The sequence below is a fragment of the Syngnathus floridae genome, chromosome 2 (genome assembly GCF_059516105.1).
Source record: "Syngnathus floridae isolate MCC-2025c chromosome 2, RoL_Sflo_1.0, whole genome shotgun sequence".
NCBI classification, from domain to species: Eukaryota; Metazoa; Chordata; class Actinopteri; order Syngnathiformes; family Syngnathidae; genus Syngnathus; species Syngnathus floridae.
The window spans coordinates 21,459,569-21,472,831 of record NC_142414.1 but is presented as its reverse complement, the minus strand read 5'-3'; the positions used below and the strand labels follow the sequence as shown (position 1 = coordinate 21,472,831).

Below are 13,263 nucleotides of genomic sequence, written 5' to 3'. Positions count from 1 at the left end.
TAATGTGAGAGAAATCTGTGCAAAACTATTAAAGTGGTGTTGTAAACAAGGATTTTAAACAATTTGATGTACTAAATGCTATGAGGTGAAAGCAAAGTGAAATGATAGCAAACTTTTCTATTGTTGAATATGTTTTTATATCCCAGTGGACTTTGGGCTAAAGGTGGGTACAAGCCAATAGCGGGGCATACGTACGTATATAGACAAAGAACTATTAATACTCACATTGGCACCTAAGAACAATATTGAGTTTTTAACTCATCTTATTTTGGAGGATTAAAAAATACCTAGCTGAGCTAAAGAAACAGTAGCTATCGCAGGATAGACACAAGCAGCAAAAAGTTCTTGAGGCCCGACTGAGCTGCTGCTTGAGATGCACAATCGATTGTCGCGGATTACCATAGGGTGGGTGAGAGGTGCACCGAGGTTATGCTAACATTCGGAGGTTTGTTATAGTTGAGCTGGTGACTCAGAAGCTTCTCACTATTAACCACAGGCTGTATCGATTTCTCCTTGCATCGCTGTTCGTCTGCTTGTACGCAGTGTGTGTGGCAAGCGACAAATACACAGAACACAGGGACATGATTTGATGCACCTCCATTGGCATAACTGTATTCCTCTGGGTCACCGGGATATTGGCATCCGAGAGTGGAGCTGTCAATGATTTGGACAACTGGCCTGGATAAGTGCACTGCTAAACTACTAGAGTCAATACCACCCGCCCCCCTCAATACACACACACATACAGACACACACAAATACAGACACACACAGACACACACACCGGGCCAATATTACCAGCGCTCTTTACAAGGCCTCAGCAACAGAGTCAAGTCAAACACATTTCCATCCTCTCTGAGCTAATTGTGTTTTTTAATTATGAAGTTAGATTATGAATAGAGTTATGAAGATGTAATTCCTTATCATGAGTCACTGTAGTAAATTAAGCACTAAATGATGACTTCTTATAGTCAATAGTAAGTGTTAAACTGTGACTTTCTTGGTAAAGGTCAAAAGTGCCATTGCGTTGAGCTCATTTCTTTATGAAGGAAACGCTACAAAAGTCTCCTGAGAAAGACAGGCAAATCGGTGTAATACACAGTAAAACTTGACATTGTCTAATGAGGATCCAAAGCGGTCATGAAATGGTGCATTGGGCTCTCAGCTCTTCAGCTATAGAAGAAAATGAGAAGATTCTCAGCAGGGGACTGAGACTCATTAGAAGATATTGCATCTTGTCACGGTGAAGTCCAAAACCAGCAAGTATGAAGGTCTCAAACCCCAGTTTAATTATGCCAGGTCGCAGATATTGGAAACTGGAGCGCTAGCAAACAAAAATGACTTGATGGCTATACAGGAAACTCCATAAACAGTTTCCAATGATGTAGACACTTGTATCGTTCTAAGGGGCATCCTCCCAACATTGGGCTACTCTTCACATACGAGCCCATGTTGGGTGGCGTGAGTGATCCTTTTCACTTTTCAGCTTTTTCATATTCTAATACAGTTGCACCAAACATTTGAGGGGGTGCTATTTTGTACTATAAATTTCAAATGAAGAAGGAATTTGAACAAAAAGTGTTGAGCAAACTCATACTCGAAGTACATCACTGCCTGACTGGTTGTCAAACTTTTTTGCTTTAATGCATAACATCTTTCTATACTTTTCTGACATTAAAAAATTTAAAAAACCGTATTGGATCTTCTCTTTTTTAACTCAGCATTGAAGTTTAGCACGTTACACTGTAATATTAATAGTGATGCACTTTACACTTTTATGACCATTGAAAATGCTTTAATGTATTTTTATTCTTAATGCCTGTTGGCTAAATACGCATATATTTAATGATAGTTTGACCCTGACGGATTCCATTCGCATTTGTTCCCCCTTTTAATTCTGAATAAAAAAATGAGGAGTCATATTTAACTCATCTGGTGTGAGTTACAGCTCACCGATGACCCTAATTAGAAACCCTTGTATCAGGCATGGATGAATATATGGATGCATAATTTTGTTGCACAGCCCCAGAAGCAGATTACATGCAAGCAGGCATCCATGAGTTGCCAGTGTGAAGGCTCCTTGACATAACATAAGGGTGGTTTGGTGCCTTGCTCAAAGCCAACCTGACAGTAGTCAATAAGCAGACAAGCATTTTACCAACTATGTACGTACTATTCGCTACAGGGACCCTCGTGCCAGGAAAACCGTCTACAAAAATGATTTTGTTCCTTCTGCTTTAACTGTTTCAACAAACTAAATTTTAGCTACTTATTTATTGAGATTTTTTAGACATCTGTTGTTGTATAGTATGTGTGTGATTGTGACAGTAAGGCTTTATGGAGCACGCCAAAGAAAAATGAATGTTTCTTTAAACAGACAATAAAGCTATTTAAATTTGAATTGATATTGAATTTTCTTGTCTGAGGTTTTTAGACATAGCCTTCCCAAAGCCAAAGGACTAGAATCATTCACAGCAAACTGTCTGATTCTCAAAGGGGTAATTTCCTGCTCGCTCCAGTCTTTCTCCTTCAGGACTCGTTATTGTTTTTTCCTCTTCCTTTTTAAACATGCAGTATTCTTCCTTCTGCATGCTAAATTAAACTACACAAAGCCTCTTGTTAATACAAATGTCTAATATGGTAAAAGACTGTGTAAATAGCCAGCAGCCTCCTTTGCTGTGCCAACTTTGTGCCTTCTGTCTCTTTGAGGGCCTTCTGACTGACTGAGAGCGCACCTGTTTGTGCGCAATGTGAAATGCATCACACACTGGCGAGTGTGTGCTTTGCCTTGTGTGAGTCCACGCACGAGCCCCACCAGGTTGCTTGCCTGCGGGCTGCTCCGCATCTGAGCCTGCCGCACGCACGCGTGCGCCTGCCGTTGTGCGTCAGCTGTTGTGTGTCTGCTTTTGTGAGCCTGTGCGCTCTCATCCTCCAACATGCCCATGGGGGGCAACTCCATTATCCACCACTGAGAGCTGTGGCCTCTGTGCCAGGCTTCCTACAGGCGAGGTCAAAGATTAAAAGTAGCAAGATGATACTAGAGGGAGGGGAGTGGCTGTGGGGGTGTATAATATGTGGTTTTATGTTACAGCTGCTGTGGTAGTGACTTCACTGTAGGTTAACAATGCCATGGGAGTCCTCAGGGGAGCAGCGTCAAAGGAAGGGAAAAAAAGCACCATACAGTTTAGCTGCACCAAACAACAAAACACTACACATTGACATAATGGATCAAAGATTCAGCTTGGCCGAGAAGCCCCGACGAGAGGCCCAGGTGAGCCCTCTCACCAAGCTCACTCCATTATGCTGCAAAGACAGACCAGCTAGAGCTAATTAACGGGCAATTACTATGCAGATATATGCAGGGCCAAGAGCAGAGTGCAGGCAATGAAATAGGCTTGATGAACGAGAGAGGGACACAAAAAATGAAGTGTGGGTAGGATGGAGGGGATGGCTAAGAGGGGTCGTGGTCAGGAAAAGGAGGGGTGAGATGAGGGAAAGGTGGAAAAGGCAGGAAGGAAATAATGGGTGTCTGGAAGGGAATGGTGAGATGGAGAAGAAGGAGAACAGGACGCTTTTCACTTGCTGTCTTGGAGCCGCACAAGAGAAGAAGTGTGCTATTGTGGATGGGTAGGATACTGCCTGTCACAAGATTAATATACCTATGCAATTTAATAACTAGAAATGACTTCCAAAATATCATACATACAAAAACGGTATATATGTGTGTTCATTTTTGTGGGGAGTGCTATTAACAATTAGTTTTTTTGCTTTTCTTTTGTTTTGATTGATCAAGTCTATCAGTGTGATATAATATAGTATAAGTCTTTACTTTCGTATGGTCTAATTCGGCACACAGGCAGGTTGGAAATGTTGGTATTTTCACAGACACATTTAAGTGTGTGAAGCGTGGCCAATTTATAAAAGGGTGTTTTGTGCCTTTGTGGGTATGAACACAATCCACTGGGGAAGGTTGAGACGCTCAAGTATGTATACAAGGAACTGCAAAGAGACCTTTACAGGCTGCTAATGTAAATTTGGCTGGGGAGATGACAGATCTGGGAAGTGGGTACTTGGGGACTGCCTTTCATCCACCATTTGTGTTCTTGTCTGATCCCCAAAACCAAGACCCCCCCACCCCCGGATTTGAAGGATATATAATGATCATGCTAATAATATTTATGCCTAGCAAATGTGTGTGTGTGAGCGCTGTCAAAGACAAAATTCGCTCACCCTACGTTGTCAGATGAATGATGTATCTTTTCTATTGTTGGGAAACAAAAATGAGCTGCACATACTAATTCAAGCATTGATTCATTACGCATTGAAGGATGCAATAACTACACCACAGTGGAAGTCACACATGGGGGCAGCCTGGAGGCAATGCTTCATGAATTGTTATTCATATTTATTTACCCTTTACCTAGCAGGTCAGTTCAAATTAAGACCATGAACATTTATGATCTAACTGTCTTTCCTCATCTACTATTCACGTCAGGGTTTCTCAAACACAAAAATAAGTCACTTCAGATGCTTTTTATTAGTTTATATCAAGTAAACTTGCGAGCAAATTTACTTAGTTGGCATTCAGGCTTGGAATGCTTGGGTCCACCTGAGCTATTTAAATAATACCAAAAAAATGAAGTACATGTGGAAGAAAGTCAATACAATCTTAGCCCCGCCGTGACAGTGGAGTGACTCTGCCTAGGTCATGTCACTGTTAGTCTTAACTGGGATCAACTTGTAAGTGTACCAAGACTGCCATCGATAATTAAGGCAATAGTAAGTAGAAATCCTTATGTATGCAAAGAGACCTAAAATAACACTACACTAATGTCTGGCACTCTCAAATAGCAGTAAACAAATAAAATAATGCATTTAGATTCAGATGGCATTCAGATTAGGGTGCATTTATTGCCAAATAATGTGTTACCCAAGCTTGATTACACATCTTAGTTTTGCATGTTTCTGCAATTGATTTATCACTTCACCCATTAGTAATCTTATCATTGCATGAAATGTAATTAACTCATTGATTTGTCGAAATGACCCGAATACCAATAATGAATAAGCAAAGGTTCCACACAAACTGTTCCATTCACTCGTTATCATACTCCATGATGTGCAGGCTCTAATAAAGATTTTCAATGGACTTGGATCAATGTCTTTCACAACTCACCTTCTTGCCAGATCGCCACAAAGGCCAATAATCCTAATTTGAGTCATTGTGCACCTTCATGGTTACCTACCTCCAGCAAATTCCTGAAATGTGTCATTAGGTTGGGATTTTTTCACTGAGGGTTTTTAACGTTAATATTTCATTTTCTAAATCGGCATGTATTTTAGCAATCTTGGCCCAATTAAAATGTGTTGCTTCGACATGTAGGGGAAGGGAAACAGTTTCATCAGACGAGTACCACTGTTCATTTATAGTCTAACTTGATTGATTTGTTTGTCATTTGGAGCTGATCAAGGTTGGTTTACTTTGTTCATACCCGAACAAATTGAGTAAAAAAAAACAAAAAACAAACAATCAATAGTCAACTTACGATCGGTGCACACTGCAATTGTAGAAGATGAAGTCCACACTAGCAAATGTCTTCCCAGTCTCCTTTGACCTCAGATACAGTTTTATCACACGCTGGTCACCTATGGGTCAAAGTTAGAGAAATAGCCGTGCGTTTTGTGACATGTTTAATCAACAGTTTTCCTTTCTTACATTTGACATTTGCAATTCAGCAAGCATGCGCAATTTGTTTCATGAGCCTTTCATTAATGTCAAATCCAAGTCAATATATTCAGAAATGTTAACTGCCTCATTGCACAGTATGTGTCCACTTTTGTACAGTTGACATTTTCACATACAGAATATTTCTGCTCCAAAGACTTCAACTGAATTAGCAGACTTCCAGGTTACCTGTCTATATTTCTATGGTTAGTGATTAGTTTTCTACAAAACAAAAGAACTTGAAGCAAGAAACCTGACAGATTGTCTCCCTTTATACAAAAATACTTATAAAAACAATGTTTCTTAAAACCTATTCCACAGGCGCGGCCCTAGAAACTTTCCTCATACCACCTGTCAACAGAATGCTGTCTTACCTTGGTTGTGCGTGATGGGAGCCACTTCTTTCGCAGTGGGAGACAAGCAGAAGATCCGACCACCATAGATACGCCCTTCCGTTTCTACGTAGTCTCCAAAAGAGCAGTTCACACCGGCAGACAGACTGGGCACATTCTGGGTCTGAAGTATCAACTGGGAGGAAGAGAGGTTAGGTAATTAAATACAATTAAACAACCATAGAGCAACATCACCTTTGAAGATGGAAGAGTTCCAGATTCCCCCCGGACAGATTAGAGTCTTTTTGTTACTTTACAGACCTAGCCTTGTGATCCTAACCATTGTCTGCAATGCTGGTTTGTTAAAACAATAATAAACACAAAACAGTCTGCAGGAAGACATAAGATCTTTTTCAGCTTGATGGTATTAGGGTTAGTTAGTTAGTTAGTTTTTTCTTTGTTGACAGTTGATTTAGAATTTGTCCTATTGGCTCGTCTGGACTACAACGCTGTTTTCTTGAATGCAATATTGTGCTTTGCTTGTATGTTTTCTTACACTTCAAATAAAAGCGTTTCTGCGGCAACAATATATGTAAATACATATATATATGTCCTCACCCCAGCTTTCAAAACCCCACAATTACTGCAACACAACATTATACCTGCACTTGTGACACAGTGACCGAGATGGTGTCAGGCTGGACAGAGAGTCGGACACACTGATCCACTCGAGTGGTGAAACGCTGTGGTTCCTCTGCACGCTCGCAGCGATCCTTCCTCGAACATCTATCAAAGCAGAATGAAATGCATGTGTCACCTTCATAAGAAAAATAGGATAGCTCAATTGGTAGATTCCATTACGAAAAATTGTGGATGCATATACTTACAGATTGTGCAGCACACACCAGCCACAGTGAGGGTCTCCTGATCCCAAACAAGCTCCGCAGGAAGTGTACTGCTCACAGTTCTCGACTGGTACTCGAGTAACCTAGGAGTAAGATACATACTTGGTTAACAATTCCTGATGTAAAATACAAAACTTAGAGTTGTTAATATTAAGTGGGAAAGGATATGCCCACCAGGGGTCTGTGCCTGAAAACTGAGATTAAGGAACAAGTCCACTGTGACTATATGAGTTAAATGGTTGTGGAGGCGGCCGCTTGCAATGTCTTACCACTGCATATTTGTAATGTAAGCTAGAGGGGGAGACCTGCTGACTCCAACTTATGTAAACACACACACACTGATTAAAATCATATGCTTACACGGATATCTCTCTGTCGTATTCTGCAACTAATAACTCATTTTAAAGATCCAGGAACACATTTGGCTTTCAGATGTGCTAGACTGTTACACCAGTGAAGCTGATAACAAACTTGGTAAGGTGCAGACCTCGACTGAGGTCCATCAGTTTTTACTTAAATCACTATCAAAATTCAGGATGCAAACACAGAATTTGGCCATCAGGGTGGAGGGCTGTTTCCAAATGCCCTCTTCATGGCAGTGATCTGGCCAACTTTACATCATCTGTCCCTGGAAGTCTGCTTGCAGGACTTTGGCGCTTCAACCTCCCGCGTGAACTCCAACAACTCAGCTTCTGTTTCCACTATACTAAGGACCGTGCGCCTCACAAGCGCTGATTTTAAAAAGAGTAAACGAGCTGCTTCATTTGGCTGCGAATCAAGTCGGTTGCTTTCACGTCCACAGTGGTGCAAAATTCCCATTTCTAACTGCGCCAAGCTGTGTGCGTTAGCGAAAATACCAACAGTTGGTGCAGCTCACCCCTGCACACAGTTAGTGCGCATTTCACGCCAGACTTGCACTGGGAACGTTTACAGAACCGAATTATTACTAGCATTGGTTGGCCACGAAATCTGTCTACTGAGGTCACAGTGGCAGTATTTTTCGTAGTAGTAATCCTTTTTACTCCTGTTAGTCCGGCTGAATTTAACTATGGGTCAGAGGTCAAGATGTCATTAGCCTAGTAAACCTTGAACACCATATGCAACATATAAATGCAGTACGGGCAAGCATTTGCCCTGCAGCCAGTTATTTAAATGAATCCTACACTTCGATAAGGCCATCATCTGAACACAAGCACAGCAAGAAGAAAATGTTTACTCAACATACATGGATGCCATACAAAACAATGCTCCATTCAGATAGACATCTCAGATTACTCATTTTGTCAAGCAGATCTTGACAGTCTGGCATCTGTGTGTCTGCAAGTCTACGATAAGATGAAGCTTGAACGATTTCTGCGAGGAGCCCTGAGATCTTGGATATTAACAAGGACATCATATAAACCTGTGGAAATAGACTTGCCTCTCAAACAGCAGCCAAATAAATGTGCCCTAAGGGAGAAACAATAAAAGACTATGCTTTGAGCGGAGTCTGTTTCTTCATGTAGTCTTCATCTTGATACAATACAATACAATACAATACAACATTATTTATACAGCAAATTTTACAACAGCTCTTCTTTAATTCTATGAGCTTTCAATTGTCTTCATCCTTCTGTTGGTTAATTTGTGGTTTTATGAGCAAAGTCAGATTAAAAATGTATCAATGACATCGTCAAGGAATCTGCTGCATGAAGGTTAGTATTGTGCACGACTATGACAATGATCAAACATTCGAGCCCTATATGAAAAATAAATAAAAAGGATAAAAACAGACAAAATACGTAGAGAACTTATGTATTGAAAAAACTTTTATTTGAAAATCTCAGTCGACATTTCTCGCACTTTACCTATTGATAATATTGGTGGTGATATGTTACTACTAGTTGCCACCACACTCTAGAGCTGTATCAAAAAAGATTAAAAAAAAAAAACCAAGCAAAAACAGAAGTCAGAAAATAATCAAATAGTGTGTATACTTAGACCTGTTTCTTGTAAATAAGCAGCCATTTTTATTTGCACATACATTTGAAAAAAAAACATAAAACAAATAGCTGTCTGGAAGATGCCCTGCATTTCTACACCGTTGCCACAAAAGTGTACATATTTGGATAATTTGTAGTCTGATTAGTTTGTGAACGTTAATCTAATAAATTGTCCAGTTAATGTTGGTGTCCGTAATTTTCAACAGTTATATACAAATCTGAAATGTCAGGTTTCAATATTTGCCTAGAATTGTGCAACGGCAATCGATAAAAGCAAAGTGATAGCAGTTTTAAAATCTGTGATTTTCTATAGCTTAATTCCATTACAATCGAAGCAAAAAAGAAAACCTTTTGTGAGAAACAAATAGTATTTTCCAAATACTGCATTATGCTATTTCACATGGCTTTCACACAAACAACACATATCTCAACTAAATGCCACTAATGCATCTTTCTCTTCATTCTCAGACTGAACAGTGTGAACTCACTAGTTTACAGTAGATTCATAGTGACCCTTGCCTGATAACTATTATAATACAACCATTACCAACATGTCCCTTTTCACAGCACACCAAATAGCACCAGATTACTGTCATTATTTGGTGCCTGGACAAACACCATGTTAGTATTACAGTCTGATAAAAGGATGGGAGGAGGAAAAAAACATGTCACACTCAAGCACAATAGCAAAAGAAAGAGAATGGAATACAATGAGATTTAGTGACCGGGTGGTGGATGATGAAATGGTTCTTTCATTGAGTTTGAGAAAACACATAATAGGATGGGAAAGCACGAGCCTTGTGTCTTACAGAGTAAATATGAACCACCGTTGTTGAATCAAATATGGCATTTCCATCCCAGGTCTATTTGCCACAGCAAAGACATTCATTTGTGGATAGCGGAAGAAGGGGAGTGGAAAGAAAATGAGGATTAGAAGATCAGGTAGCCGTGGATACAGGGAATGACACCACCGGTGCGAGACACGTCCAAGAACAGCTTGAGATCTGTGATAATTAGGTATTTGAAATACAAAACAGCTTCAATGAGCCTTTTTTGTTTGCGATGGTAAGTGTTGCAGTGGTAGATGGAAAAAAAAGGGGAGGAGTGATGAACAAATGCAGCAGTAGATGGATGGAGAACACATGAGAGATTGCGTTTAATGACTTACTCTACATGAATGTGCCATGGTCGGTGCTGTACAATTATTGGCCAAAAAAATAACTTCATCATCTAACCCACAACAAACCGATGAATGGCTTCTGTGAGGTAACACCAAAATCAACACTTTCATCCCCCCCCCCCCCAAAAAAAAAAAAAAACAGACTGGTTGGACTGTTTTTTGTAATGCAGAAAAGCAACTCTCCACAACAAATGCCATTAAAGGTTTATTTAGCAATGTATTGTATAGTGCATTTTCCAAATAGAGGCCAGCATGTTCATTTAGTCAACTGTATGTGACAAGGCACCTCGTAAAGGTGAGGGGGATCATACGTAATATGTCTGTGTCATTAAACTGTCTTCACAAACTGTCTGATTAACATAATGTTGACCTTTGGCCTTACATGTGTTGGGTCTATTTTGAGCATCCACATAACTTACTGAACCAAGGATGCCTCATAAATATAATAGACAACAAAATAGATCACAAATAGAATTGTTAATGTTTCCTTTATTCAGTACAATGTCTTTTCATCGCCTCTTTCTTTGTGTTTATGTTCTGTGACCATCTATCTTAAATTTGTCCAGTTACACAGAAAAACACTGCAAATGCAGCCATAGATCAAAGGTAGACACAGGCAGAGTCAACCTTGGTGTAGGTAGACAAACAAGAAATGGCTGCCACTTAACGAGAGGATCTCTCAATCATTATTCCACCCAAGGCCGACATCTAATCAGGTATTAGTTATGTCTGCCCATTAAACCCACAGCAGGGAAAGTTTGGGAGTTTTATTTTTACCATAAATGAGGCAGAACTGGGCTTCTAAGATGCTAATGTGTTCTGATCCTTACAGTAGTAGAAATATTGAAGAAAAATTGCCACCTGAAAAGCTTTTGAAAACAAATCCTCTACAGACTTAGCAGATTGTGACCAAATCCAATAAACACCCTTTGCTTGGCAGAAATAACATCAATTCTACTGTATTATTAAGTATATAAAAGCAATGCAATTACTCGATCTCTGTGTTCTTTCTCTGCTTGTTTCATTCACACACTTGAGCACGTTTTCTTTTTCCTATCCTAGTCACGTCATTACTCTCAACACTATGAAGACATCTTGTTCTCTCAGTCTGTTTCTTTGACTGTCTCACAAATCAAATTCTGATCAACTCTCATAATTCTCTCTGTACTTTACCAGACGTACAGCAACCACAGAGCCATTTGCCCGGAAGTGAAGTGTGCACTATGATATGTGCTATAGACGTTATTAAAATGATTAAAGTTGACCTATCATAAACACTATAACCTGCATGTGCATAACTGTTGACACAGCAAACAGAAGAGAACAACAACAAATAATAAAAGGCTGCAATATTAAATGTTATAATTAGTTTAGTTGACTTGAACTGACTTTTTATCACCATTGGTTTTAATGCTGGTAACCTTGACACTCCTTCCGTTTTGCACTGACTCTTGTTTTCATCTCCTGGACACCATTCATGTTGTTTCATGCAGCAAGTTGAAAATCAGCTTTGCATAGAATAGTCACAACTAAGTAGAAGAAGCCTTGATGGCTACTGTGAGAAGATTATGATATGAAGATTATTATATAAATTATGTTACTATCAGCTTCAACAGTGATATCTTTAGGCTGGTTGTTGCTACACCAGGGGTAACCAAATATACGATTTGTCAGAGGAACAGAATTTTACTGGAGAGTCGCCTTGGGGACCGAACCCTCAAAAAAAAAAAAAAAAATCAAAATTTATTTTTTGATATTTATTTTTCTGCATTTCATTAAAAAAACTGAAGGCATGTTTGGCTTTTATTCGTCAAGCTTTTCTTGAAACAGATATTTTCTCTTTAATCCTCATAATTATAGAATCCAGTCGCAGACCGGACTTAAAAGTTCTGCGAGCCGGGTTCGGCCCATGGGCCAACAGTTGACGACCACTGCTGTATAGAATTCTGCTTGCCCACACTGTCTGAGATGGTATTTTCAAAACTCAAAACACTAATTAGCCAGGAGGACCAAGGGGACAAAATTCAATATCCTCACATCTTTCCGCTTGTATACTGCCTTTGTCAGCTTTTTAAAAACAACTTCAAAGTTGACGAAATACCAAAGATGATTTTATTAAGAAATATAGCGTAGTTTTTCCCACTGATCTCTAAAGGCAGTAAATGCTGAGTTAATTGAATACGAAGACCCTCTAATATGGTGCCAGGCTTGCCATTTCTCCATTGTGCAGTAGTGCACGTCTCCAAATGTTTCTGAAGACTAGTCGAATCGATAGACAGAGGTGCATCATCAGCCCGTTATGTCACTGTCTGAGCATCTCCATGGAGGCAGAGGTGAAGCCATTAGCTGCCAAGAGGTTGTCTCATGAATCTGTTTTACAAGAAAAGAAGCATGACCTTTCCCTTTGTGTTAATTAGTTAACGATGGCTGTATAGTCTTTTTTTAGAAAGTGAATATAATATGAATAGTTTATTTACAGTTTTAAACCTATCTTTATTTTTTTGTATTTAGAGTTTTTTGCACAGATTATTGCCCCTATTTTATTTTACTTTTTTTTATTCTATTTTATTTAATTATTTATTCTGCAATTCTATCTTTTTCACTGGCATCCTAATGGACAGCGAAATAATTTCATTGTACAAAGAAAGTGCTTTCATTGTACATATGACAATGAATGCTTTGAATCTTGAATCTATTACATTAAAATAGAAATTGAAAAAAATTAAAGCATTTGCAAGACACAATATATTGTAATTAAGAGGAGAATAATTGTAAAAAATGTCTCGATAATGTTTTCCTTACACATGATATATCATATCATCAATCTGTGACTGTGTATTTTGTACCTGTATTTTCATTGGAGAGTGATGCCACACTTGTGCTCATGCAAGGAGAGCAGCACTCTCATTGATGAAAAATTGCCCTCTTTTTTTGTTTATATTTTTTAACATTTTCCATTTTTTTCATGAAAACACATCAAGTAAGAGGGGCATCGTGACCAGCGATTATATGAGAAGAGGGTAATTTACACCGGAAATCAATACATAGCAAGATTCCTGGATCATGACAAATTGCATGATGTCATTCATGGGAGCATTTATAGAGTCTGAGGAAACTGCTACATCAGCAACATTAACTA

The 13,263-nt window shown here is 39.2% G+C and overlaps 1 protein-coding gene across 4 annotated transcripts in view; it reads right to left on the bottom strand.

The window, feature by feature from the left end:
* LOC148402575 (plexin-A1-like) overlaps nt 1-13,263 on the bottom strand; it is a 178,090-nt gene that overhangs the window by 60,578 nt on the left and 104,249 nt on the right. For all 4 annotated transcript variants that reach the window (XM_088359936.1, XM_088359963.1, XM_088359955.1 and 1 more), the window contains 4 exons: nt 6,945-7,045; nt 6,720-6,843; nt 6,100-6,253; nt 5,547-5,646 (listed from right to left, as the gene is read on the bottom strand). In XM_088359936.1, coding sequence (XP_088216062.1) covers nt 5,547-5,646; nt 6,100-6,253; nt 6,720-6,843; nt 6,945-7,045 — 479 coding nt within the window. The remainder of the gene's footprint in view (nt 1-5,546; nt 5,647-6,099; nt 6,254-6,719; nt 6,844-6,944; nt 7,046-13,263) is intronic.